Below are 24,050 nucleotides of genomic sequence, written 5' to 3' on the forward strand. Positions count from 1 at the left end.
TTTTTACTTCAAACTAACTATATTTTCATTTTCAAACCAAATTAAGGGCACTCACAGTGCTGTAGACATTTGTTCAGTGTCATTCAGAGCTCAGAGTGACAGAGACTAATTGACAGAGCTCCATCTTGCAGACTAATTGAGGCACACCACTTCCTGGTTTTATAGTCCCTCCCTCCCCCCTGCTGCCAGCGGGGGCAGCAGAGAGAATGGGGAATTTTGTAAAAACATTAATATCTCTGTCATTTTTCATTGACTGGAAAAATCCTCGGCTCACATGCGGCGGAGGGGGGCTCTGAGCGAGGTGGCCAAAAATGACGGCCGTAGGTGGCGGCGTTCTCTCGGACATCGCAGCACAGATGGCCAAAACCGGTCAAGAACAGACTTTTAGTAATATATAGATGGGCAAATGGGACTAGTGTAGATGGGGCATGTTGGTCGTTGTGGGCAAGTTGGGATTGAAGAACCTGTTTCCTTGAGGTATGACTTTATGATTATGACTCCAGTCTGCATCAATAGTGCTGAAATGGAGATGGTTTGCAGCTTTCAGCTAAGACTGGTGCTATGGGTGGGGCATGTTGCTCCCCTCTTGTCCCACCTAGCATCCTTCTGTCCAGTGTACAATCGCAAGAGATCAAGTTGGAAGACATCAGTGCTAGCCTGCTGTATCAGAGGGGCATGAAGATCTACTGTGTACTTGGCTTCACACAGACATGATTCACCCTCAGCTCTCTGTGTTCCGCACTCCAGGCTGAGGGTGTTTCCATCCACTATACTGGGCAGCATCATCAGGTATAGAAAGAGGCAGTGATATCTGCTCAGTGTAAACTCTTCCTGGTGCCCATATGTGATGGTCTTGTCCCAATCATGCTTCCTAGCTCAGTGGAGGTCTCCCCAACTTCGTCCAGGTGCTGTACTTGCATTCCAGGGAGCTGGGTCCATTGAGTCCATCAGGAGATCGTAAACTTACTCATGTATTTAAATGGCTAAAAGCCTGTCTGCTACTGCAGATTTCAGCCCTAAAAGGTCAAAATGCAAGTATGTTCACCTGCATGCTGCCTGCAAAATGTTGCCTCTGTCTGGCAACATCTCGTAAAAACATGTTTGAAGATGGATTGAGTTACATCTGGTGAAATGAAGTGAAGCAGCAAGTTCTCCAATTGATAGAAACACGAGCAGCATTGATGATCAGGCTAATTCATTCAGATATTTACAATTTATCAATGGTCTGTTGTGTTTCACATAAACAAGAGGGGGAACATTTGTCCCCGGCTTTCATTAGGGTTTTATGGATTTAGTCCCAAACAGAAAAACCATTGAAAAATTATGTGGAATTTCAAGAACAGTTTTGAATTATGCATACTGAATTTTAAAAAATCTTGTCGAGCTTCAAGGTCATCATGCTGGAAGCAAGGACTTTACACAGCTGGCCACAACTCCAAAATCAATCACTATGATATGTTTACATGTCTTCAAGTCATGTCCAGAAACACAGTTTCAGGCATAAGCAGCAGTGGGCACTTTTTAAATATGACAAAATATTGAATTTACCTTGAAACTGATCCATGTATACTTATGTAAACGTTGCTGGTTAGAGAGCAGATTAACGCAATAGAAAGGAAGGACATTAGCTTTGAGGATGTGGAATCGATATGGGTAGAGCTGCGAAACACTAAGGGGCAGAAAACACTAGTGGGAGGTGTGTGCAGGCCACCTAACAGTAGTAGTGGAGTTGGGGATGGCATCAAACAGGAAATTAGAAATGCGTGCAACAAAGGTAAAACAGTTATAATGGGTGACTTCAATCTACATATAGATTGGGTGAATCAAATTGGCAAGGGTGCTAAGGAAGAGGATTTCTTGGAATGTATGCGGGATAGTTTTCTAAACCAACATGTAGAGGAACCAACGAGAGAGCAGGCTATTCTAGACTGGGTATTGAGTAATGAGGAAGGGTTAGTTAGCAGTCTTGTTGTGCGTGGCCCCTTGGGCAAGAGTGACCATAATATGGTTGAGTTCTTCATTAGGATGGAGAGTGACATCGTTAATTCAGAAACAAGGGCCCTGAACTTAAAGAAAGGTAACTTTGAGGGTATGAGACGTGAATTGGCCAAGATAGACTGGCAATTGATTCTTAATGGGTTGACGGTGGATATGCAATGGAAGGCATTTAAAGACTGCATGGATGAGCTACAACAATTGTTCATCCCAGTTTGGCAAAAAATAAATCAGGGAAGGTAGTGCATCCGTGGATAACAAGGGAAATCAGGGATAGTATCAAAACAAAAGATGAAGCGTACAAATTAGCCAGAAAAAGCAGCCTACCAGTGGACTGGGAGAAATTCAGAGACCAGCAGAGGAGGACAAAGGGCTTAATTAGGAAAGGGAAAATAGATTATGAAAGAAAACTGGCAGAGAACATAAAAACTGACTGCAAAAGCTTTTATAGATATGTGAAGAGAAAAGGATTAGTTAAAACAAATGTAGGTCCCTTGCAGTCAGAAATGGGTGAATTCATCATGGGGAACAAGGACATGGCAGACCAATTGAATAACTACTTTGGTTCTGTCTTCACTAAGGAAGACATAAAAAATCTGCCGGAAATAGCAGGGGACCCGGGGTCAAATGAGATGGAGGAACTGAGTGAAATCCAGGTTAGCCGGGAAGTGGTGTTAGGTAAATTGAATGGATTAAAGGCCGATAAATCCCCAGGGCCAGATAGGCTGCATCCCAGAGTACTTAAGGAAGTAGCCCCAGAAATAGTGGATGCATTAGTGATAATTTTTCAAAACTCTTTAGATTCTGGAGTAGTTCCTGAGGATTGGAGGGTAGCTAATGTAACACCACTTTTTAAAAAGGGAGGGAGAGAGAAAACGGGGAATTACAGACCAGTTAGTCTAACGTCGGTAGTGGGGAAACTGCTAGAATCAGTTATTAAAGATGGATAGCAGCACATTTGGAAAGTGGTGAAATCATTGGACAAAGTCAGCATGGATTTATGAAGGGTAAATCATGTCTGACGAATCTTATTGAATTTTTCGAGGATGTAACTAGTAGAGTGGATAAGGGAGAACCAGTGGATGTGTTATATCTGGACTTTCAGAAGGCTTTCGACAAGGTCCCACATAAGAGATTAGTATACAAACTTAAAGCACACGGTATTGGGGGTTCAGTATTGATGTGGATAGAGAACTGGTTGGCAGACAGAAAGCAAAGAGTAGGAGTAAACGGTTCCTTTTCACAATGGCAGGCAGTGACTAGTGGGGTACTGCAAGGCTCAGTTCTGGGACCCCAGCTATTTACGATATATATTAATGATTTGGACGAGGGAATTGAATGCAACATCTCCAAGTTTGCGGATGACACGAAGCTGGGGGGCAGTGTTAGCTGTGAGGAGGATGCTAGGAGGCTGCAAGGTGACTTGGATAGGCTGGGTGAGTGGGCAAATGCATGGCAGATGCAGTATAATGTGGATAAATGTGAGGTTATCCACTTTGGTGGCAAAAACAGGAAAGTAGATTAGAAACATAGAAACATAGAAATTAGGTGCAGGAGTAGGCCATTCGGCCCTTCGAGCCTGCACCACCATTCGATATGATCATGGCTGATCATCCAACTCAGTATCCTGTACCTGCCTTCTCGCCATACCCTCTGATCCCCTTAGCCACAAGGGCCACATCTAACTCCCTCTTAAATATAGCCAATGAACTGGCCTCGTCTACCCTCTGTGGCAGAGAGTTCCAGAGATTCACCACTCTCTGTGTGAAAAAAGTTCTTCTCATCTCGGTTTTAAAGGATTTCCCCCTTATCCTTAAGCTGTGACCCCTTGTCCTGGACTTCCCCAACATCGGGAGCAATCTTCCTGCATCTAGCCTGTCCAACCCCTTAAGAATTTTGTAAGTTTCTATAAGATCCCCTCTCAATCTCCTAAATTCTAGAGAGTATAAACCAAGTCTATCCAGTCTTTCTTCATAAGACAGTCCTGACATCCCAGGAATCAGTCTGGTGAACCTTCTCTGCACTCCCTCTATGGCAATAATGTCCTTCCTCTGAATCTGAATGGTGGCCGATTAGGAAAGGGGGAGATGCAACGAGACCTGGGTGTCATGGTACACCAGTCATTAAAAGTAGGCATGCAGGTGCAGCAGGCAGTGAAGCAGGCAGTGAAGAAGGCAAATGGTATGTTAGCATTCATAGCAAAAGGATTTGAGTATAGGAGCAGGGAGGTTCTACTGCAGTTGTACAGGGTCTTGGTGAGACCACACCTGGAGTATTGCGTACAGTTTTGGTCTCCTAATCTGAGGAAGGACATTCTTGCCATAGAGGGAGTACAGAGAAGGTTCACCAGACTGATTCCTGGGATATCAGGACTTTCATATGAAGAAAGACTGGATAGACTCGGTTTGTACTCGCTAGAATTTAGAAGATTGAGGGGGAATCTTATAGAAACTTACAAAATTCTTAAGGGGTTGGACAGGCTAGATGCAGGAAGATTGTTCCCGATGTTGGGGAAGTCCAGAACAAGGGGTCACAGTTTAAGGATAAGGGGGAAATCTTTTAGGACCGAGATGAGGAAAACTTTTTTCACACAGAGAGTGGTGAATCTCTGGAATTCTCTGCCGCAGAAGCTAGTTGAGGCCAGTTCATTGGCTATATTTAAGAGGGAGTTAGATGTGGCCCTTGTGGCTAAAGGGATCAGAGGGTATGGAGAGAAGGCAGGTACAGGATACTGACTTGGATGATCAGCCATGATCATATTGAATGGCGGTGCCGGCTCGAAGGGCCGAATGGCCTACTCCTGCACCTATTTTCTATGTTTCTATGTAATTGCTTTTACATAGCTTTCTGAAAATGATATTTAATGACTTAAAATTGGTTATTGACAGATGCCAGACGAGATGAGGTTTTGATGGCAAGGACATTGAGAGGATGCTCCAGTGAAACAGGAGTCAATGTTTAAAAATAAAGGGCAATATATTTAAGATAAAGTAGTAAGTAACACTTTTACACTCAGAGAGTTGTGAGTCTCTGGAATTCTGTTCCCCAAGAGAAAATGGAAAAAGATGGATATTTGGCAAGCAAGATATGAAATTTAGACTTTAGAGATACTGAGCAGAAACAGGCCTTTCGGCCCACCGAGTCTGCACTGACTGGTGATCACCTCCCCATACACTAAACTATCCTACACACTAGGGACAACTTTACAAATGTGCCAAAGCTGATCCACCTACAAATGTTACAAAGTGCTGCAGTAACCCAGACTGAAGAAGGGTGGTGAACCAAAATGTCACCTATCCATGTCCTCTAGAAATGCTGCTTGACCCACTGAGTTACTCCAGTGTCTGTGTCCTTTTGTGTAAACCAGCATCGCTCCATAGATGCTGCTGCACCCGCTGAGTTTCCCCAGCAATTTTGTGTACCTTCGATATTCCAGCATCTGCAGTTCCCTTTTGAACAGCATCTGCAGATCGTTGTGTCTAGGTGAAATTTGACCATGGGTAATTGGGAATGTAGAGTTGAGGTCACAATCAAAGGTAGACACAAAATGTTAGAGTAACTCAGTGGGACGGGCAGCATCTCTGGAGAGAAGGAATGGGTGATGTTTCGGGATGAGACCCTTCTTTAGACTGAGGTCACAATCAGCTCTGCAAGCATCTTATGAAATGTTAGAGCAGCTCAAGGAGCTACATGCCCTTCTGCTCCTCACTTGCAATTACAAAAATGCATATTGTTAATTCTTAGCAAAACTGCAGCAGCTTATTAATGTATCCTAAATATTTTATAACACAAGAAAATATAATTCCTTTCAATTTACAGTGGTTCATGTTATGGGCCTGTCCCACTTACCCAATTTTTTCGGTGACTTGCTGGCACCCGTCATAGTCGCAGCAGGTTTCCGAAGATTTTCGACGTGTTCCAGCGGCGACCAGTAGAAGGTGCGACTCTTTGGGCGACTACTCACGACCATGCAGGCTTCACCCTGCGACATGTTGTCAGGGTGTCGCTTGTATGGTCGTGAGTAGTCTCCTCAGTCACCCAAAGAGTCATAGCGTCTTTCTGGTCGCCACTGAATTTTTAACATGTTGAAAATTTTTGGCGACCTATGACGGGTGCCCGCAGTCGCCGAAAGAGTCGGTTAAATGGGACAGGCCCATTAGGGATTACATTTACATTATGTAGAAGACCTGCACTTAAATTTGAACTTGGACTTCACTTCAGAAAACTTGGGCAAATAAACCGCGTTTCCATGGCACTCTTGTATCTTTCATTTACTCCAGCCGTTATCGTATCTCTCTCTTCATAAACTATGGAGATCAAACAATTCCACAACACAATCATACTGTGTTCTTTCTGATTACTTAGAATAGATAATGAATGGGCTCCTTGCACATAAATCTGTTTCATCAACCAGCCACCTCTCATCAAAAATAATAAAACACACATTAACAACATGCAGAGTTTTTCAAGTCTTTCACTAAAATTATTTAAAAAGTAATTAAATTTTTTTTTTTTTAATTTAAAATTCAAATTTAGTTTAGTTTAGAGATACAGCGTGGAAACAGGCCCTTCAGCCCACAGGGTCCGCGCCGACCAACGATCCCCACATATTAACATTATCCTACACCCACCAGGGACAATTTTTACATTTACCAAGCCAATTAACTTGCAAACCTGTACGTCTTTGGAGTGTGGGTGGAAACCTGAGATCTTGGAGAAAGCCCACGCAGCTCACGCGGAGAACGTACAAACTCCGTACAGACAGCACCTGTAGTCGGGATCGAACTCGGGTCTCCGGCACTACATTCACTGTAAGGCAGCAACTAAGTACTGAGGCTCCAAAACAAGAAGAGAATTGCTGCAACAGAATGCTTCCATTCACCTCGACAAGGCAATAGGCCTCTATGTTAATATCTCTGCTAAAATCTTCAACTTGTATGTTCAGAATGTAATTTTATGATAAAACAGATTATTTGATGGCACTGTGATATTTCTATTGTACTTCAAAGTAAAAAGGACATCTATTCTCTGTTGACCCAAATATATGAATTTTAAACCACTTAAGAAAAGCACCCGAGGGTTATTCCATCAAATGAAGGTTTTAATGTCTCATCTTAAATCTTGTTTCCAGCAGTTATTTGACTGTGCCATTCTGCTTCAGATCAGTTAAGGTTAAAAACACTGATAAGGTCCTGAAGGTTTTTTTTTCCTATCACAATTATGGCCTTCATAATTGAATGGATTTGATCTTCAAAAGAATCCTAGTTTTCCACATTGCATGCCCATACATGCACAGCACTGAGAAATCTGATGCAAAGCATTTATGTTCTTACCACATGTATAATTAAGGAATTAATTTTACTTTTAAGACCGAAAGCGAAATTTGCAAAAGCTTTAACACAGCTTCATGTTTCACCAGAATAAAACAAACTGCAATATATAGTTGTCCATTAACTGGGGCTTCAATGGTGGAACTGGTTCTAAGAAGCTGCCCAATGCATTCAGTGCAGAATGCACCTATCGGCATAGTGGACGGTATGTCTGTGTTTCATGCACTAATAGCCAGTGATATCAGATTACCTCTGGCCAATCCTTACAGCCAGACTTGATGCCAGTTGCTTAAGAAGGAACTGCAGATGCTGGAAAATCGAAGGTAGACAAAAGTGCTGGAGAAACTCAGCGGGTGCGGCAGCATCTATGGAGCGAAGGAAATAGGCAACGTTTTGTGCCGAAACCCTTCGTCAGATATGTTATGAATTAAGTTATGAATAAGCTTCTTTTAAAAATTGAATGAAAAATTCTCAATCAATGGCTGGGAGCTTCTTACCTCCATTCTTCCCGATCTGTCGAAAGCATTGCCAGAACATTCGGATAAATGAAGCTCTGTTGTAGGGGGTGGCTTGGACGAAGCTGAACTCACGAAACAAAATGTGGCTCCCATGTTTAACACTGGTGAAACTAAACAGAAAGGATACGGGTAATTAATTATATCTTGAAACAAACAAACAATTCCATTCATTATTAAGACTGAAACCAAACAACATGAACTGAGGGAAAGGTGTCATCATTTGGAGGGGGGCATTATAAAGTTTAGAGCAACGTATTATCTCCATCATGACCACAGATTTCACTCTGCTCAGTGAAAGGTTGCGGCTGAGGGGAGATGGTGGAGGAAAAAAGATTCCCACATTCTGTGAGCATGAACAAAGCAAAGCAGTAATTTTGTTAGATCCTGTGCCACGTTAAAGCAGAAAGCAAGTGCAGGATCTGCCAAGCCATCAACTTTAATGGGTATTGTAGGGCTGCAGGGGCCCGGTGGACGACATCGTCGGGAGCTCGCAGGTTGGTGACCTGTTCTGCGGAGCTCCCGCGACGACAGCTGTGTCCTCTGGACTGGAGGGCCGCAGCTTCGGCGGCTTCGACCACCCCGGGCCGCGGAGCTGAACCGGCCCGTTCGCGGAGCTTGGATTCAGCCGCGGGACTGACATTACTTACCATCGCCCGGCAGGGTCACAACATCGGAAGCCTGGATCGCCTCGGCGCAGAGGGAGAATAAGAAGGAAAGAGACAAAAACTTAAGACTTTTGCCTTCCATCACAGTGAGGAGTATTCAACTCACTGTGGTGGATGTTAATTTGTGTTTTTTGTGTGTGTTTTTGCCATTTTTTACTATATGTAGGACTGCAAGGCAACAACATTTCGTTCAGACCGCAAGGTCTGAATGACAATAAAGGCTACTTTACTTTACTTTACTTTAAAGAGAACGTGAGCTCAAGGAGCATAAGGTGAAAGTAAACTGAGCAGAAAACAACGTGCTGGAGAAAATCAGTGGGTCAGGCAGCATCTACAGATGACATTTAGGTTAGGGCCCTTCTTAAGTCTGTCTAAATCCCAAGCTTCATCTGTCTATTCCCTCCACAGATGCTATCTGACCCATTGAGTTCCTCAAGCACTTTGTGTTTTGCTTAAGATTCCAGTATTGGCTGTTTCTTGTGAAACTGAATTTCCCCAGATAAAATAAAGTTCTTTTTTTAAAGAAACGTATTTGTTGCCTGTGTAATATTTGTAAATATGTAGAGACATAAGGAAATGCAGTTGCAGGAATTTTGCGTACAGCATTTACCCATGAAAAGATGGGAAAGGTGAGTGGCGAATAACCCATAGAACAATACAGCACGGAAACAGGCCCTTCGGCCCAACTCATCCCTGCTGACTCGTCAAGTTGCCTAGCCAAGCTCATTCTACTTGTTTGCTCCATATCCCTCCAAACCTTTCCTATCTATGTGTCCGTCCAAGCTTGATATTTCTGATATGATTCTGTTATTTTTGCCAAACTCATACTTCTATATTTGTTGTTTCAAAACATATTTGGTGTAAAAAATAGCACCAATATTTGATAACAGACTTCTAAAGGAAGTACATTTCATTTTTATCTTTTGCTATCAAGCATAACTGCTGAGACCTACAGTCTAGAGGCAACTCAACGAATTCAATGTGAAGATTGAGAACAATAAATGCTAGCCCAAGTGGATTCCTGAAACTGTTCTATAATAAATGCTAAAAGTGAGGAAAGATGAATATCAACAGCCATCAGTATTATGAGTTACTGCTGGGATTAAAAGGCCCTGAAATGTAAGACAGCAGGGATAACATCAGCAAATGGCAGGGCAGGGCAGGGGAGGGGAGGGCAGCATAAAGGCAGGTGAAGACTGATGGAGTGCAAACCACACCAGTTCATATTAGCTGAATCAAAGGATTTAAGACATGAAGACATTTCATTTAGGGGGCTATTACATTGTAAAGGAGTAAACACAAAGTACAAAGTCCTGAGACAACTCTGCAATGTTTTTATTAAGAATGGATTGCCTTTTGTAGTTTAACTTTAATCATTTTACATTGCAGCTGGACTGAAAGATGAAAAAGTCACCACACCTAAAACCTTGCTACTATCCTCTACGACACCAGAGTTTTATGATCCTTTTGTAAAACTTAAATAACTTTTGTTTGAATCTGTTGATACGTTGAACAGACAGAAACATAAAACAGACCTCATACAATGACATGCATATTAGCAATCTGGTTACATCTTATTTGTTTCAATCTTTAAAGTCAAAAAAGCACAACAGCACGTCTGCATTTAGAACTAGAAATCATAGAACTGCCCGGAAATATCAGTCTTTGGCCAAGGATTCACATGCTCGCTCTTTGAAAGAGTTATTCAATTATTCCCCTCATCATTCTCTTCACTGTAGACTTGATCTTTTCTTTTTCAAGCATTTTCCCATTTCCTTTGAACATTATTACGGAAATGCTTTCACTTTCAAGTTGCTGATTTCTAACTGTAATACTCCATAGAAAATGTAGGTTAAAATAGGTTTAAATTATTTTCCACATGACAGACAGCTGGTAAGCCCCTTCTTAGGTTGCAGCGATCAGATTTGTCTGCCTTCATGAAGATCGTGTGATTATGGAGCCACTAACGTCCATTTTTCTATTTCCATGAGATTGGCAATTTGTTACCGATGTTCTCCACTATGTTTTAGAACTTCAACGGCCAACAAACTCATGAAGTCTTGTAAACTTTCACCTTACATTTACTGCACGTGGGTTGGGGGTGTGGAAGTCTGGATCAGATCATTAGCTGTGGGATGGAGTTGATGTCACTAATGTCAAAGATAGTCATCAGCGGGGATTTCTTTAAATGTTGACATTATGTTTACATCAGGCACAGCCAGCCTCCCTTTCCTTTGTCTCTATTCTAAGATCACAGTGGGTTGTAAAACATGGGCCGTCAGGAGCCACAGCTTACTGAAGAAAGGCCCTGATGCTACAATTCATCATGACTTTCTGTGTGTCAACAGTCCTTCCATTGCCTAAGTGTTGAAAATCTAAGCAGTGCAGCTTGTCGAGATGCTGCCTCATAATGCAAGCGGCCTGGGTTTGATCCTGACCTCAAGTACAGTCTGTGTGGAGTTTGCACGTTCTCACTGTGAGGTGTGGGTTTCCTCCAGTTAAGCAAAAAGGTTTATCTGAAGAAATTCAAACTGTATGACAATTTAACATCTCAAAAAACAGATTAAAAACTATTTGTTTACAGCCTATTATTTTGATGAAAAGTACTCATTCAATTTAATACAACTGGACATGAATTGAGAAAGCCACAAGTAATATGATATAGTATAATTGGAGGAATAACTTGACATCATTTTAATAGGCTGGGAAAAATGATGGGAACTTAATTAAATGAAAACAACTTTTCATAAAATGCCCAGAGATGGTAGCTTCATTGATCCATTAAATCCTATTTCCACATGAAAGGTTTTATTAATGCCATTAAATTATCTTGTTGTACAAGTTATTCTGTATCGCAACTTCTATTGTCAAACAGTAAACGTGAAATTAAAAAACTGTTTCTTTAAACATCATAGATATTTTTAATAACTCAAAGATGAAATGCAGTCTTTGTTGGAAGAGGCTAGCGAGCTGGGTGGTACAGGGTGGTCTCACTCACACCAACACTCCAACACATCAGTCTGAACATTCCGGATGAGGGAACGTCCATCTGTTTCTTCTGAGGTGAAACATATTATTATTATTCCAACCCATTATATATTTATTGCAAATCTTCCAAATCATGGATTAAGTAGAAGTGGTAAATATATCTCAAAAATGTTTGTAACAACGTTTGAAGAGAATAAAACCCCAAATGAGTAAATAGCTAGAGCTATTCCAGATAGATGACTGAATTGGCCAAATATAAAGTGGGAATGAATGCATTCCTCTAGCCTTCCACCGATCCAAGCCTCATGCCATTCCAGTCTTCTCACGCAGATATCTTCACTCAACTGCCCCGTCAGCCTGGTTTTAAATCATATTATTTTCTGTGATCTCAGTGTCCATACTGAAAGAAGTCTCTGCATGTTAACCCTCCTACCAATGACTGCTGTTCCCTCGACCTTGCTCATGTCCAAACAATAATTCCTTTCCTTGTGTCTGAAGGATAAAGACTAACTGATCATACGGCATTCTATCTTTCAGCATGCACGTCAGGCTTCTAGCTGTATTTTGTTTTATGCCTGCCTCTAGCGTTTGTTTTTGTCTTTCCTGTCATACCATCTCCCATCCCATACCCCATCATTAATGTTGCAGCGCCACTTTCAATTATCAATGTGGGCCAAATGGTGTTCTCGCCCAGCAGTCGTCGTGTGAAGAAGTGAATGACAGTGGTGACTAAACCGCTGCTAGTCCAGGGGAGATGGAGAGGACAGGGTTTGCTTTTCATGTGTTGGATGCAGATGTGAATATTGCATCATGGATTTGCAGCTCCTGTCGAAATCCATCTGCAGCTGCATGCTGAAAAATGTTCTGTTTTAAAATAAAGAGATATGGGAAGCATAAATAAAGGAATTCAGTCTGAAGAAGAGTCTTGACCCGAAATGTCACCCATTCCTTCCATCCAGAGATACTGCCTGTCCTGCCTGTTACTCCAGTATTTTGTGTTTATCTTCAGTTTAAACCACCATCTGCAGTTCCTTCCTACACATAAAGGAATTAACAATGGTTGTGTAGGGTTTTACATTCTATAAGACTTGCATCAGATGAACAGTGGACACCGACTACTGGTCATCTTTGTTCTTTGCTGTGTAGATGCTTTGCCCACCTGTAAACCGTGTGGTTCAGCTGCATCCTTTACTCATTGCCCAATACCAGATGGAAAGACATAACAATGTCAGCATTACGCAGCTCTCTGGGTGCTTTTCCATATTCTTGCTCTACCATCCAAAGTATTTTTTGTAATGTGACACTAACTGGCAAATAACTCCTTTTATTCCAGCATCATATAAATCATATAATCATTCATTAGGAAACGGGGGTTCCCCTCTTCCATTATAGATGAGGCTCTCACTCGGATCTCCTTTATATCCCGCAGCTCCGCTCTTGCTCCCCCTTCCCTCCCATTCGCAACAAGGACAGAGTCCCCCTTGTCCTCACCTTCCACCCCATCAGCCGTCACATACAGCAATGATTAGTAATAAGTGTTACTAATGATCTTGGAGTGAAACAATTGTGTTGCATCCAAGTCAGTAACGTCAGCACCTTTTCAACAGGCTTGAGGAAAACACCATCCAAAATCTACTCTTCTATTTATCCCTTTATGAAAATGAAGGTCCATTGTTTGAGCATTCAGCTGAATAACCCTCCTTGTATCCACATCTCGCACATGGTTTCTGGAGCTGTTGTTGTCATTCCTGGGGCTACAACTGTTTTTCTGCAGCACTTTGATCACATTTTCCACATGGGCATGCTCAGTCTTTAGTAGTGTGAGTGAGAGTACACTGAATGACATAGTTATTTTATCCAAGCAAGAAACTGATGCAAAGATCAACTTCGGCCCTTCCCGCTACTGCTTAGGATATACTCAGTGGAGTTACTGACGTGTCCTCAGGAACATGTCCCCACACCTTCAGTCAATGCTAACAGTCGGAGATGAAACAAGAATGATAAGTACTTTTCAAAGATAATATGTCTTTGAATCTGTGTTCTGTTCACAAGAACTAACGCTGTTCATCTCTGTGTATGGAGGCAAACTACACATCTGTTGTTGACTAAAGGTCCATTGTAATTACTAACTTACAAACAGCCCTCTTTCAAATGGATGAGTGCAAGTTGGCGAGATTTCATTCTTCTGGGATTTTGTGCAACTGCTTTGAAGCTACATTACAAATAATAGATAAAGGAGAATCGCTCAGTATTAACCCCTGGGTGCAATGCCTACATCAGTTGAATATATAGCTTCTGTTTTTCAAATTCAAGTTTATACAGGTACGGTGCAACATCTGCGGTTGAAAGATGTAGTGTAAACAACAGATTTAAACTGGGACCCTCTTCTGAAAGGTTATTCTCATATTTCTTGGTCACAGCTATGAAGTTATAGAGGGATCCATGAGAAAATATTAACCTCACGTGGACTAAAAGCATGGCATCACTTGCTCATTATCTTGCTTTCTGCCAAATTAATCACTATTTTTCACTAATTAGACTGGTTCCTAATCTATCCACAATTCCTTAGTATTTCACTAACACTACCAAACTCTTGCATACAGCCAGTACGGTCATGTCAATATAATTCATTCTAAATTACCCTTTTTAGCCAATTCATCCTCAGAAGCTCACTTCAAATGGCTTCGCTTGCTGCCTTCTGACTAGTCGCTGTTTGGTTGAATATCAAAACCTGTGATATTCTAATATTATCACATTTACATCATTTACACTGTAGCTTTTAACAAATTGCTTATGCATTTCATTATCCACCCTTTCAATATTCTTGCTGAAACATTATCCAAATGGTAGTCTAATCTGCTCCACATTTCCTTTTCCCTATCCCAATCCTTACATTAATTTTGAAATGTACACACCAATTGTTACTAATAACAATTCATAATCAGGACATAACTAACTTCAAGAGACTGCTGATACTGGAGTCTGGAGCAAACAACAAACTGCTGGAAAAATGTTGCAGGTCAGGCAGCATCTGTAGAGGAAGGTACACAAAATTGCTGGGGAAACTCAGCGGGTGCAGCAGCATCTGTAGAGGGAGGGACAGGTGACGTTTCAGGTCGAGACAAATTCCTTTAACGCTAGCTTACATCTTCAACCCTTTTCATTGATTTTATTTGTGGGAATTTATTAGACAACTCAAGCCTACAGCAATCTAACAATTGCCCAATTCCCTACATTATGGATAACAGCATAGTTATTTGATATTTCTGCTGTCTTGGATCCTTCCCTTAGGGATCGTACTGACACTCCACACGTCTCTCATGCTGGCACCTTTTACCTGTGAAAGAACAAATGCTGGCGTTTTGTCAAGCTCATACTGGCACTTGCCTCTGCACCTCAGTTTCTCCTGCTCTTCTTGGCAAAGAAATAAAAACTTGACTCCAGGTGGAGAATTCGGAGAATTCAAAGCATGATCTTATCAGACCAAAACTGCAGGAGGTCGGAGCAGTAGTGGCACTAAGGGAAGAGAGAGCCATGAGGTTTTGCTACGCAGGATATTTAAAATAGAATGTAAATCAGAAAGTAAAGCCTTGAAATCAAATAAATTAAATATATTGGCTCAGTCCGCCTGAACCTACCTTATCTCCCAGTTGCTAAACACTTTAATTCTCCTTCCCATTCCCACACAGACCTTTCTGTCCTAGGCCTCATCCATTGTCAGAGTGCGGCTAAACACAAATTGGAGGAACAGCATCTCATATTTCACTTGGGCAGCTTACAGCCCAGTGGTATGAATATTGATTTCTTTAACTTCAGGTAGCCCTGGCATTCCCTCTCTCTCTATCTCTTCCCCACCCGAGTCGCACTAGCTTCTCAAACAGCGAACAAAAGATATACATAAAAAGCTGGAGTAACTCAGCGGGACAGGCAGCATCTCCGGACCCATTCTTTTTCTCCAGAGATGCTGCCTGTCCTGCTGAGTTAATAGACATAGACAAAGGCATAGAAAATAGGTGCAGGAGGAGGCCATTCGGCCCATCGAGCCAGCACCTTTTATTCTATCTTTTTGTTGTCTATTTTCGTCTATTTGGCTGACATTGACTCTGAAATTATATTATAAGGTTTTCCAGTGGTCATCTGTGACTCAACATGACTTTTGAAATGGAAAGATCTGTTCTGGTGGTTGTTACCAGATGGGAGATAAAGAGAAACTAGCAGATGTTAGCATCTGGAATTTGAAAAGACATCTGAAATAACGCAAGGGGGTTGGAAGACAAGAAAAGGAAGTAATGCTGAAATTATACACGACTTTGAACAGACCACACCTGCAGTAGTGTGTGAAAATTGTTCTCCATTTGCAAGGAAGTATTTAAGTGGAATGATGAGCCATTTGAAGAGGCACTTAGATAGCCATAATGTGCAATCACTTTAATGATTCCTAGGATGACCAATTATTCAATGGCTTGAATATGTATTGCCTAAAAATTTGGAAATACAAGAGATGACTTCACCGAAGTGAGTTTGCAGGGTTAATACTGAGAAGCTATCAGCTCAGGGCAATCTGGGCTAAAGATGTCACATCAGTTTAAGGTGTCAGATAATTAGGATAGAACATTTTACACTTTGGAATTCTCTATCTCCACTACAATGAGTTAAATAGATTCAGAGCTGAGAATTTTACGTCTTAAATAAATCATGAGAAGTCGGATGAAGTACATATCAGTCATGATCTCGTTGAACGTTGGAGCTGGCTTGAGGGGAAATGTGAGCTGCTAATGTTTCCATTCCTTACATTCCATGCACAACGCCAGCAGGCCTCGTACAATCCATGAAATCATATACATTTCCAGGGAGCAACAAAACAACATCTATCCAGGGACCCCAGCAGTCCTTCCAGGTGAGGAAAAGGTTCATATGCAACCCCTCTACGATACGATAGAACTTTATTCATCCCAGGAGGGAAATTGGTAAATTGGTCTGCAAACTGTCATAAAACACAAGGTACATGAAACATGAAATTAAAGTGATGCATAGAAAAGATTGGGGTTGTGCAAATATTGAGGGGGGGGGGGGGGGGGGGGGGGGTCAGTCTACCCCACGACAGAAGGGAAAGAGTTGCACAGTTTGATGGCCAGAGGGGAAAAAGGATCTGCTGAACCTCATCTACTGAATCCAGTGTTCCCGATGCAGATTCCTTTACATTGGAGAGAACTCGCAATTAAACACTTGTACTGGGTCTGCCAAGGCCAACTGGGTCTCCCGGTTGCTAACCATTTTAACTCCTCTTCCCATTCCCACACTGACCATTCTGTCCCATGCCTCTTCCATTGGCAGAGTGAGGCCCAGCACAAACTGGACGAACAGTACCTCATATTCTGCTTGGGGAGCTTACAACCTGATGGCATAAACATGGACTGATCCAATTTTAGGCAACTAACCAAGCCTCTGCCCTGCCCCCACTCACCCCCATCTGATCTCTGTGTCCAACCTGGACTCAGACACATTTCTCTCCTCTCTCTCCACCTTCATTCCTTGCTCTGGCTTCACAATTCGCAACTCTTCGGTGTGGGAGGTAACAAAAGATCTCGGAGAAAGCCCACATGGTCAAGGGGAGACTGTACAAACTCTGTACAGACAGCACCCATAGTTGGGATTGAATCCAGGTCTCTGGTACAGCGAGCGCTGTAAGGCAGCAACTTGTAGCCTGAATATCTATTACATAATCAGTGCTTTTTACTTTAACTCTACCATTTATTTGCTGAAGGATTTTCTCCAAGATTCAAACATCTCACCGTGAATCTTGATACAAATTAATAAGGTTTACCTACATGGTTACCTACTTGTAACGGTAACTTGAGCGTCCAGGAGCAGAAAAGGCTGCAAAAAGTCGTAACCACTGCCCAGTCCATCATCGGCTCTGACCTCCCTACCATCGAGGGGATCTATCGCAGTCGCTGATTCAAAAAGGCTGCCAACATCATCAAAGACCCACACCATCCTGGCCACACACTCATCTCTCCGCTACCATCGGGTAGAAGGTACAGGAGCCTGAAATCTGCAACATCCAGGTTCAGGTACAGCTTCTTCCCCACAGCCATCAGACTATTAAACACAACTTCAAACAAACTATGAACTATAACAACTTATTGCACTTTATCTGTTTATTGATGTGTGTATATATATATTCTATGGTATATGGACACACTGATCTGATCTGTATTTATGCCTACAATATCCTGTTGTGCTGCAGCAAAGCAAGAATTTCATTGTCCTATCTGGGACACATGACAATAAACTCTCTTGACTTGACTCTTGATGAAGGGAGTTTTGAAAACCACTAAATTGATGTCAGTAAACGATGAAGAAATTGGCACCACTGTACTGTACACATACTGTAACTATAATCTCAATAAAGCATCAAAGAAATCTTTGACAGGAACTAATTCACTCCAATAAAGATTATGTTTCTATCAATAAACTTTAAATACAAAACTTACCGTTGCTGTCAGTTAATATGATTTATCTAACAAATCTCAGCTAGCTTTTCCTTACCAATATGACATTTTTCTTTATTCTTACTAATGCAGCTGAAATCTCAAACAAAAGGAGAGACCACATGGTTTTGGAAAGGCCATTACATTAGCTGACGAGCGCTCAGGTCAGCAGCCTCTCTACTGCTGTCAAATATCTTTCAGGCAAATATTTAATCACTTCACAAGGCACATGAGGGAGCGCAGCTGCACCTTGCTAATGTTGCGATCACGTCATAATGCAATAAGTTGTGAAGTGCATGGCAGCTTTTCCACTTCCATACTTAAGTTAAGTGAAATGATCACTGATTGAAGCTTATACTGAACAGAGTGTATAAAGGCAAAGCTTTGGACAGTGGTAAAATTCCTTGATGTATAGTGAAATAAGTAAAAATCAGAACGGAAACCCTTTACTGCACCGCTTTATGTGCAGGTGGGATATTGCTGTCAGAAAGTTCATATGCATCGCCTTGTATCACAACATTATCCAAAAGTAAAGGGATCAAGGAATATGACATCCAGCCTTAATCCAGTTACATAAAGGGCCTGTCCCACTTACGTGTCCTTCACACGCAAATTACGCGACCTCGTCGTCGCGTTGAGGCACACGGGCATCGTATGGCCGCACGGGGCTGGTCCCACTGAGAAGCGCGGAGGGGTATGTAGTTGTGCACGACATCGTGCGGGGCTCCGAAATTTTTGTAACGAATGAAATGTTCGCGTGCCAACGGCCTGTCGTGGAACTGACGGCCAAAGTGGGACAGGCCTAAGACCCTGGCGCAATGCAACGTCTCACCTCCAACAGCAGCAGAAGCAGGCAAACGATCGTCGAACTGGGCCCGGGGCTCACGGCCGTTGTGGATCCGGATCCGGATCCGCCCCCACTTCTACTCCCAGAGCGGGGCAAAGAAAATTGAAGATGGACACAAAAAGCAGGAGTAACTCAGCATCCCTGGAGTGAAGCAATGGGTGACGTTTGTCTAATGTGCCATGATTGGGAAGGTTAGACTTGTATCTGCTGTTGTATACAACAGTGAAAGATCCTGAGGTATCCCAACAGGGCAGATATAATAAGAATGTTTCCTCTCATGTACGTAGCCAAGTATATTTACTATTCCTTATCATTGTACAAGTACTCATAAATCAAAAGGGGTTTATTTTATACTACAAACAAACATTCTTTAAAATAAAATGTTTTGCATATTTAACTAATGATGTTTCTGCCATATTCTTGCATGAGTAATTAGTTTGTGTAAAATCCTCTGCCTGGTCCCACAAGAGTTTGATGTATGAAAACAAGTATTGCCGCTGTCAGGTTGACAGGTGGTGGCAAAGTTGCCTCTGTTCTGCTCTTATTCTGCATTTGTAGCCGTACTGTGGAGAAATATCCACAAAGCTAAATGATCCCATCAAGAGTACGGTGACATTCCTCAATGACGACAAACCATTGCACCCACTCCAGCTATCAGTCCAGCAAATCCTACACCATTGTTCTCAATGCATTCCCTTTCTTCCTGAAATAAGAAGAATATTTAAACTTGGGGTTTTTTCTCTCCTATTTTTCCTGCCAAAACGGTAATTCCACACGATATTCCATTCAGTAGAAATATTGCCCACTCACTTAATCCCATATTATCATTTTGCAGCCCCCATATGTCCACTTGCAAAATTAACCTTCCTGCCGACCCTCACCTCAGAACATACCTTTGGTAACTACATTAACGATTATTAATGTTCATTGTAAAACTTGACACATCTGCACAGATGCCCACGATACATCACATCTCATTTTACCAAGCACAATAGGAGTCATTATGCCTCTTCTCACTTTCCTGCCAGCTAGACAAACCTCTCACATGCCAATGTTCTTCCCAAACATCATTAGCTTTTATTTTCAGCAATAAACTGATATAAAATGCCATCTGAATATCCAAGCATTGTACATCCATTGGTTCCCTTTCATCCACGTTATATGTCACTTCTTTGAGGAGCTCCGCAAAATTAGTCAAACCCCATGATTTCCAGATTAACTTTTCCTGATTTAACTGAATATTTCTAAGCATCCTACTATTTAATTTAATAATAGCTTCCAAAATGTTCCCAAATGATAAATGTTAAGCAACTGGATTGTAGTTCTTTGTTTGCTGTCACTGCCCACCACCATCCCCCTGCTTAAATAAAGGAGTAACTTTTCCTATCTTGCAATCCAATAGAACGTTACATGATTCAATGAAATTCTGGACAATTAAAGTGTAGTGAATAAAAAAGTATTGTGCAGCACACCAAGTGCTGGAGTGACTCCGGCAGCATATTAAATTAGAAAAAAATTAGTTAAGACCAAAGTTGGACCCTTGAAGACCGAAAAAGGTGAATTTATTATGGAGAACAAGGAAATGGCAGATGAGTTGAACAGGTCCTTTGGATCCGTTTTCACTAAGGAGGATACAAACAATCATCCTGATATACTAGTGGCCAGAGGATCTGGGTGACGGAGGAACTGAAGGAAATCCACATTAGGCAGGAAATGGTGTTGGATAGACTGATGGGACTGAAGGCTGATAAATACCCAGGGCCTGATGGTCTGCATCCCAGGGTGCTTAAGGAAGTGGCTCTAGAAATCGTGGATGCATTGGTGATAATTTTCCAATGTTCTATAGACTCAGGATCAGTTCCTGTGAATTGGAGGGTAGCTAATGTTATCCCACTTTTTAAGAAGAGAAAACAGGGAATTATAGACCAGTTAGCCTGACACTGGTGGTGGGGAAGATGCTGGAGTCAATTATAAAAGATGAAATAGCCGCACATTTGGATAGCAGTAACAGGGTCGGTCCGAGTCAGCATGGATTTACTAAGGGGAAATCATGCTTGACTAATCTGGAATTTTTTGAGGATGTAACTAGGAAAATGGACAAGGGAGAGTCAGTGGATGTAGTGTACCTGGACTTTCAGAAAGCATTAGGGCACATGGTATTGGGGGTAGAGTGCTGACATGGATAGAGAAGTGGTTGGCAGACAGGAAACAAAGAGTAGGGATTAACGGGTCCCTTTCAGAATGGCAGGCAGTGACTAGTGGGGTACCGCAAGGCTCGGTGCTGGGACCGCAGCTATTTACAATATACATCAATGATTTGGATGAAGGGATTCAAAGTAACATTAGCAAATTTGCAATGACACAAAGCTGGGTGGCAGTGTGAACTGTGAAGAGGATGCTATGAGAATGCAGGGTGACTTGGACAGGTTGGGGGAGTGGGCAGATGCATGGCAATTGAAGTTTAATGTGGATAAATGTGAGGTTATCGACTTTGGTAGCAAAAACAGGAAGGCAGATTTCTATCTAAATGGCGTCAGATTGGGAAAAGGGGAAGTACAATGGGATCTGGGGATCCTTGTTCATCAGTCTATGAAAGTAAGCATGCAGGTACAGCAGGCAGTGAAGAAAGCGAATGGCATGTTGGCCTTTATAACAAGAAGAGTCGAGTATAGGAGCAAAGAGGTCCATCTGCAGTTGTACAGAGCTCTAGTGAGACCACACCTGGAGTATTGTGTGCAGTTTTGGTCTCCTAATTTGAGGAAGGACATTCTTGCTATTGAGGGAGTGCAGCATAGGTTTACAAGGTTAATTCTCAAGATGGCGGGACTGTCATATGCTGAGAGAATGGAGCGGCTGGGCTTGTATACTCTGGAGTTTAGAAGGATGAGAGGGCATCTTATTGAAACATATAAGATTGTTTAGGGTTTGGACAAGCTAGAGGCAGGAAACATGTTCCCGATTTTGGGGGAGTCCAGAACCAGGAGCCACAGTTTAAGAATAAGGGGTAAGCCATTTAGAACGGAGACGAGGAAACAATTTTTCTCACAGAGAGTTGTGAGTCTGTGGAATTCTCTGCCTCAGAGGACGGTGGAGGCCGGTTCTCTGGATAATTTCAAGAGAGAGCTAGATAGGGCTCTTAAAGATAGCGGAGTCGGGAGATATGGGGAGAAGGCAGGAATGGGGTACTGATTGTGGATGATCAGCCATGATCACATTGAATGGCAGTGCTGGCTCGCAGGGCCGAATGGCCTACTCCTGCACCTATTGTCTATTGTCTATTAAATCACTTTCTCCAATCCCTGCTGATGCAGGCAGCCACTCACTAACACCGCTAGCATTTGCTGCATGTGGAAATCCCAGAAATCACCATGCATAAAAGGCAGTGTACTGCCTGGATTGCAAGCAATGGACACAACAAATTGCAATCAGTTAAGTAATAAAAAACATCCCTGGGTTTACAAGATACCATTTTATAATATTCACATCTAAAAATGTCCTAAATGAAAACATTGAAATGTTGTCTTTCAATTTTCTTCCAGCAGAGAAAAAGCAGAGAGAAATAAATGACAGCCTGATGAAGGTGTATCTCACTCAGCCCATCGTGTTTGTCGATTCCATTCACACAGTCCAACTATCCCACTCCATTTCCATGGCCTTACAACGTATTTCCTTGTTGATATTTATCTAGCTGTAATTGAATACGTACCTAGTACTATTCATGGAAGTGCACTCCAGACTCTAATCAGTCATTCCATAAAAGGTTTCTCCTCTTGTTCAATTGCCTTTATTCCCAGTGCCTGCAACTTGACCCGGCTACAAATTGAATCTATCTCTCTCCATCTACTCTATTAATGTCAAACCAACTGACAGGCCCAGCACCTGGAGGAACAGCACCTCATATTTCGCTTGGGTAGCTTACACCCCAGCGGAATGATCATTGACTTCTCCAACTTCAAATCGCCCTTGCTTTCCCTCTCTCTAAATCCCCTCTCCCTTCCAAGTTCTCCCACCAGTTTCCGACTACATTCTATCTCTGTCCCACCCACTCCCTGACATCAGTCTGAAGAAGGGTCACGACCTGAAACATCACCCATTCCTTCTCTCCAGAGATGCTGCCTGTCCCCCTCACAAATACCTCTGGCAGATACACTCTCAACCTATATTCCAAGGAAACCATCCGTGTTCTCCAATGCATTTAATGAAAAGTTTGGCTTCCATAGCTGGACACAATTATCCACATGGCTAAACCAGTATTTTATAATGTTCATTATGGCCTCCATACTCCTACATTTTAGTCCAGGTCTATAAAGCCCAGGATCCTGGAAGGTCCGTTTAACCACCTTCTCAAGCTACCACAGCTACATTCAATGATCGATGTATAAATACCCCATAGATCTGTACTTCAAGAATTGTCCCCTCTATTATAACCATATAACCATATAACAATTACAGCACGGAAACAGGCCATCTCGGCCCTACAAGTCCGTGCCGAACAACTTTTTTCCCTTAGTCCCACCTGCCTGCACTCATACCATAACCCTCCATTCCCTTCTCATCCATATGCCTATCCAATTTATTTTTAAATGATACCAACGAACCTGCCTCCACCACTTCCACTGGAAGCTCATTCCACACCGCTACCACTCTCTGAGTAAAGAAGTTCCCCCTCATGTTACCCCTAAACTTCTGTCCCTTAATTCTGAAGTCATGTCCTCTTGTTTGAATCTTCCCTATTCTCAAAGGGAAAAGCTTGTCCACATCAACTCTGTCTATCCCTCTCATCATTTTAAAGACCTCTATCAAGTCCCCCCTTAACCTTCTGCGCTCCAGAGAATAAAGGCCTAACTTATTCAACCTTTCTCTGTAACTTAGTTGTTGAAACCCAGGCAACATTCTAGTAAATCTCCTCTGTACTCTCTCTATTTTGTTGACATCCTTCCTATAATTGGGCGACCAAAATTGTACACCATACTCCAGATTTGGTCTCACCAATGCCTTGTACAATTTTAACATTACATCCCAGCTTCTATACTCAATGCTCTGATTTATAAAGGCTAGCATACCAAAAGCTTTCTTTACCACCCTATCTATATGAGATTCCACCTTCAAGGAACTATGCACGGTTATTCCCAGATCCCTCTGTTCAACTGTATTCTTCAATTCCCTACCATTTACCATGTACGTCCTATTTTGATTTGTCCTGCCAAGGTGTA

The 24,050-nt window shown here is 42.1% G+C and overlaps 1 protein-coding gene across 1 annotated transcript in view; it reads right to left on the reverse strand.

Annotated features, from left to right (window-relative positions):
• The window catches only part of c20h11orf49 (chromosome 20 C11orf49 homolog), a 95,910-nt gene that overhangs the window by 53,191 nt on the left and 18,669 nt on the right, over positions 1-24,050 (reverse strand). Inside the window, exon 2 of the mRNA XM_033038612.1 lies at positions 7,823-7,953. Coding sequence (XP_032894503.1) covers positions 7,823-7,862 — 40 coding nt within the window. The 5' untranslated portion in view covers positions 7,863-7,953. The remainder of the gene's footprint in view (positions 1-7,822; positions 7,954-24,050) is intronic.

Source organism: Amblyraja radiata, chromosome 20 (genome assembly GCF_010909765.2).
Source record: "Amblyraja radiata isolate CabotCenter1 chromosome 20, sAmbRad1.1.pri, whole genome shotgun sequence".
In the NCBI taxonomy this organism is placed as follows: domain Eukaryota; kingdom Metazoa; phylum Chordata; class Chondrichthyes; order Rajiformes; family Rajidae; genus Amblyraja; species Amblyraja radiata.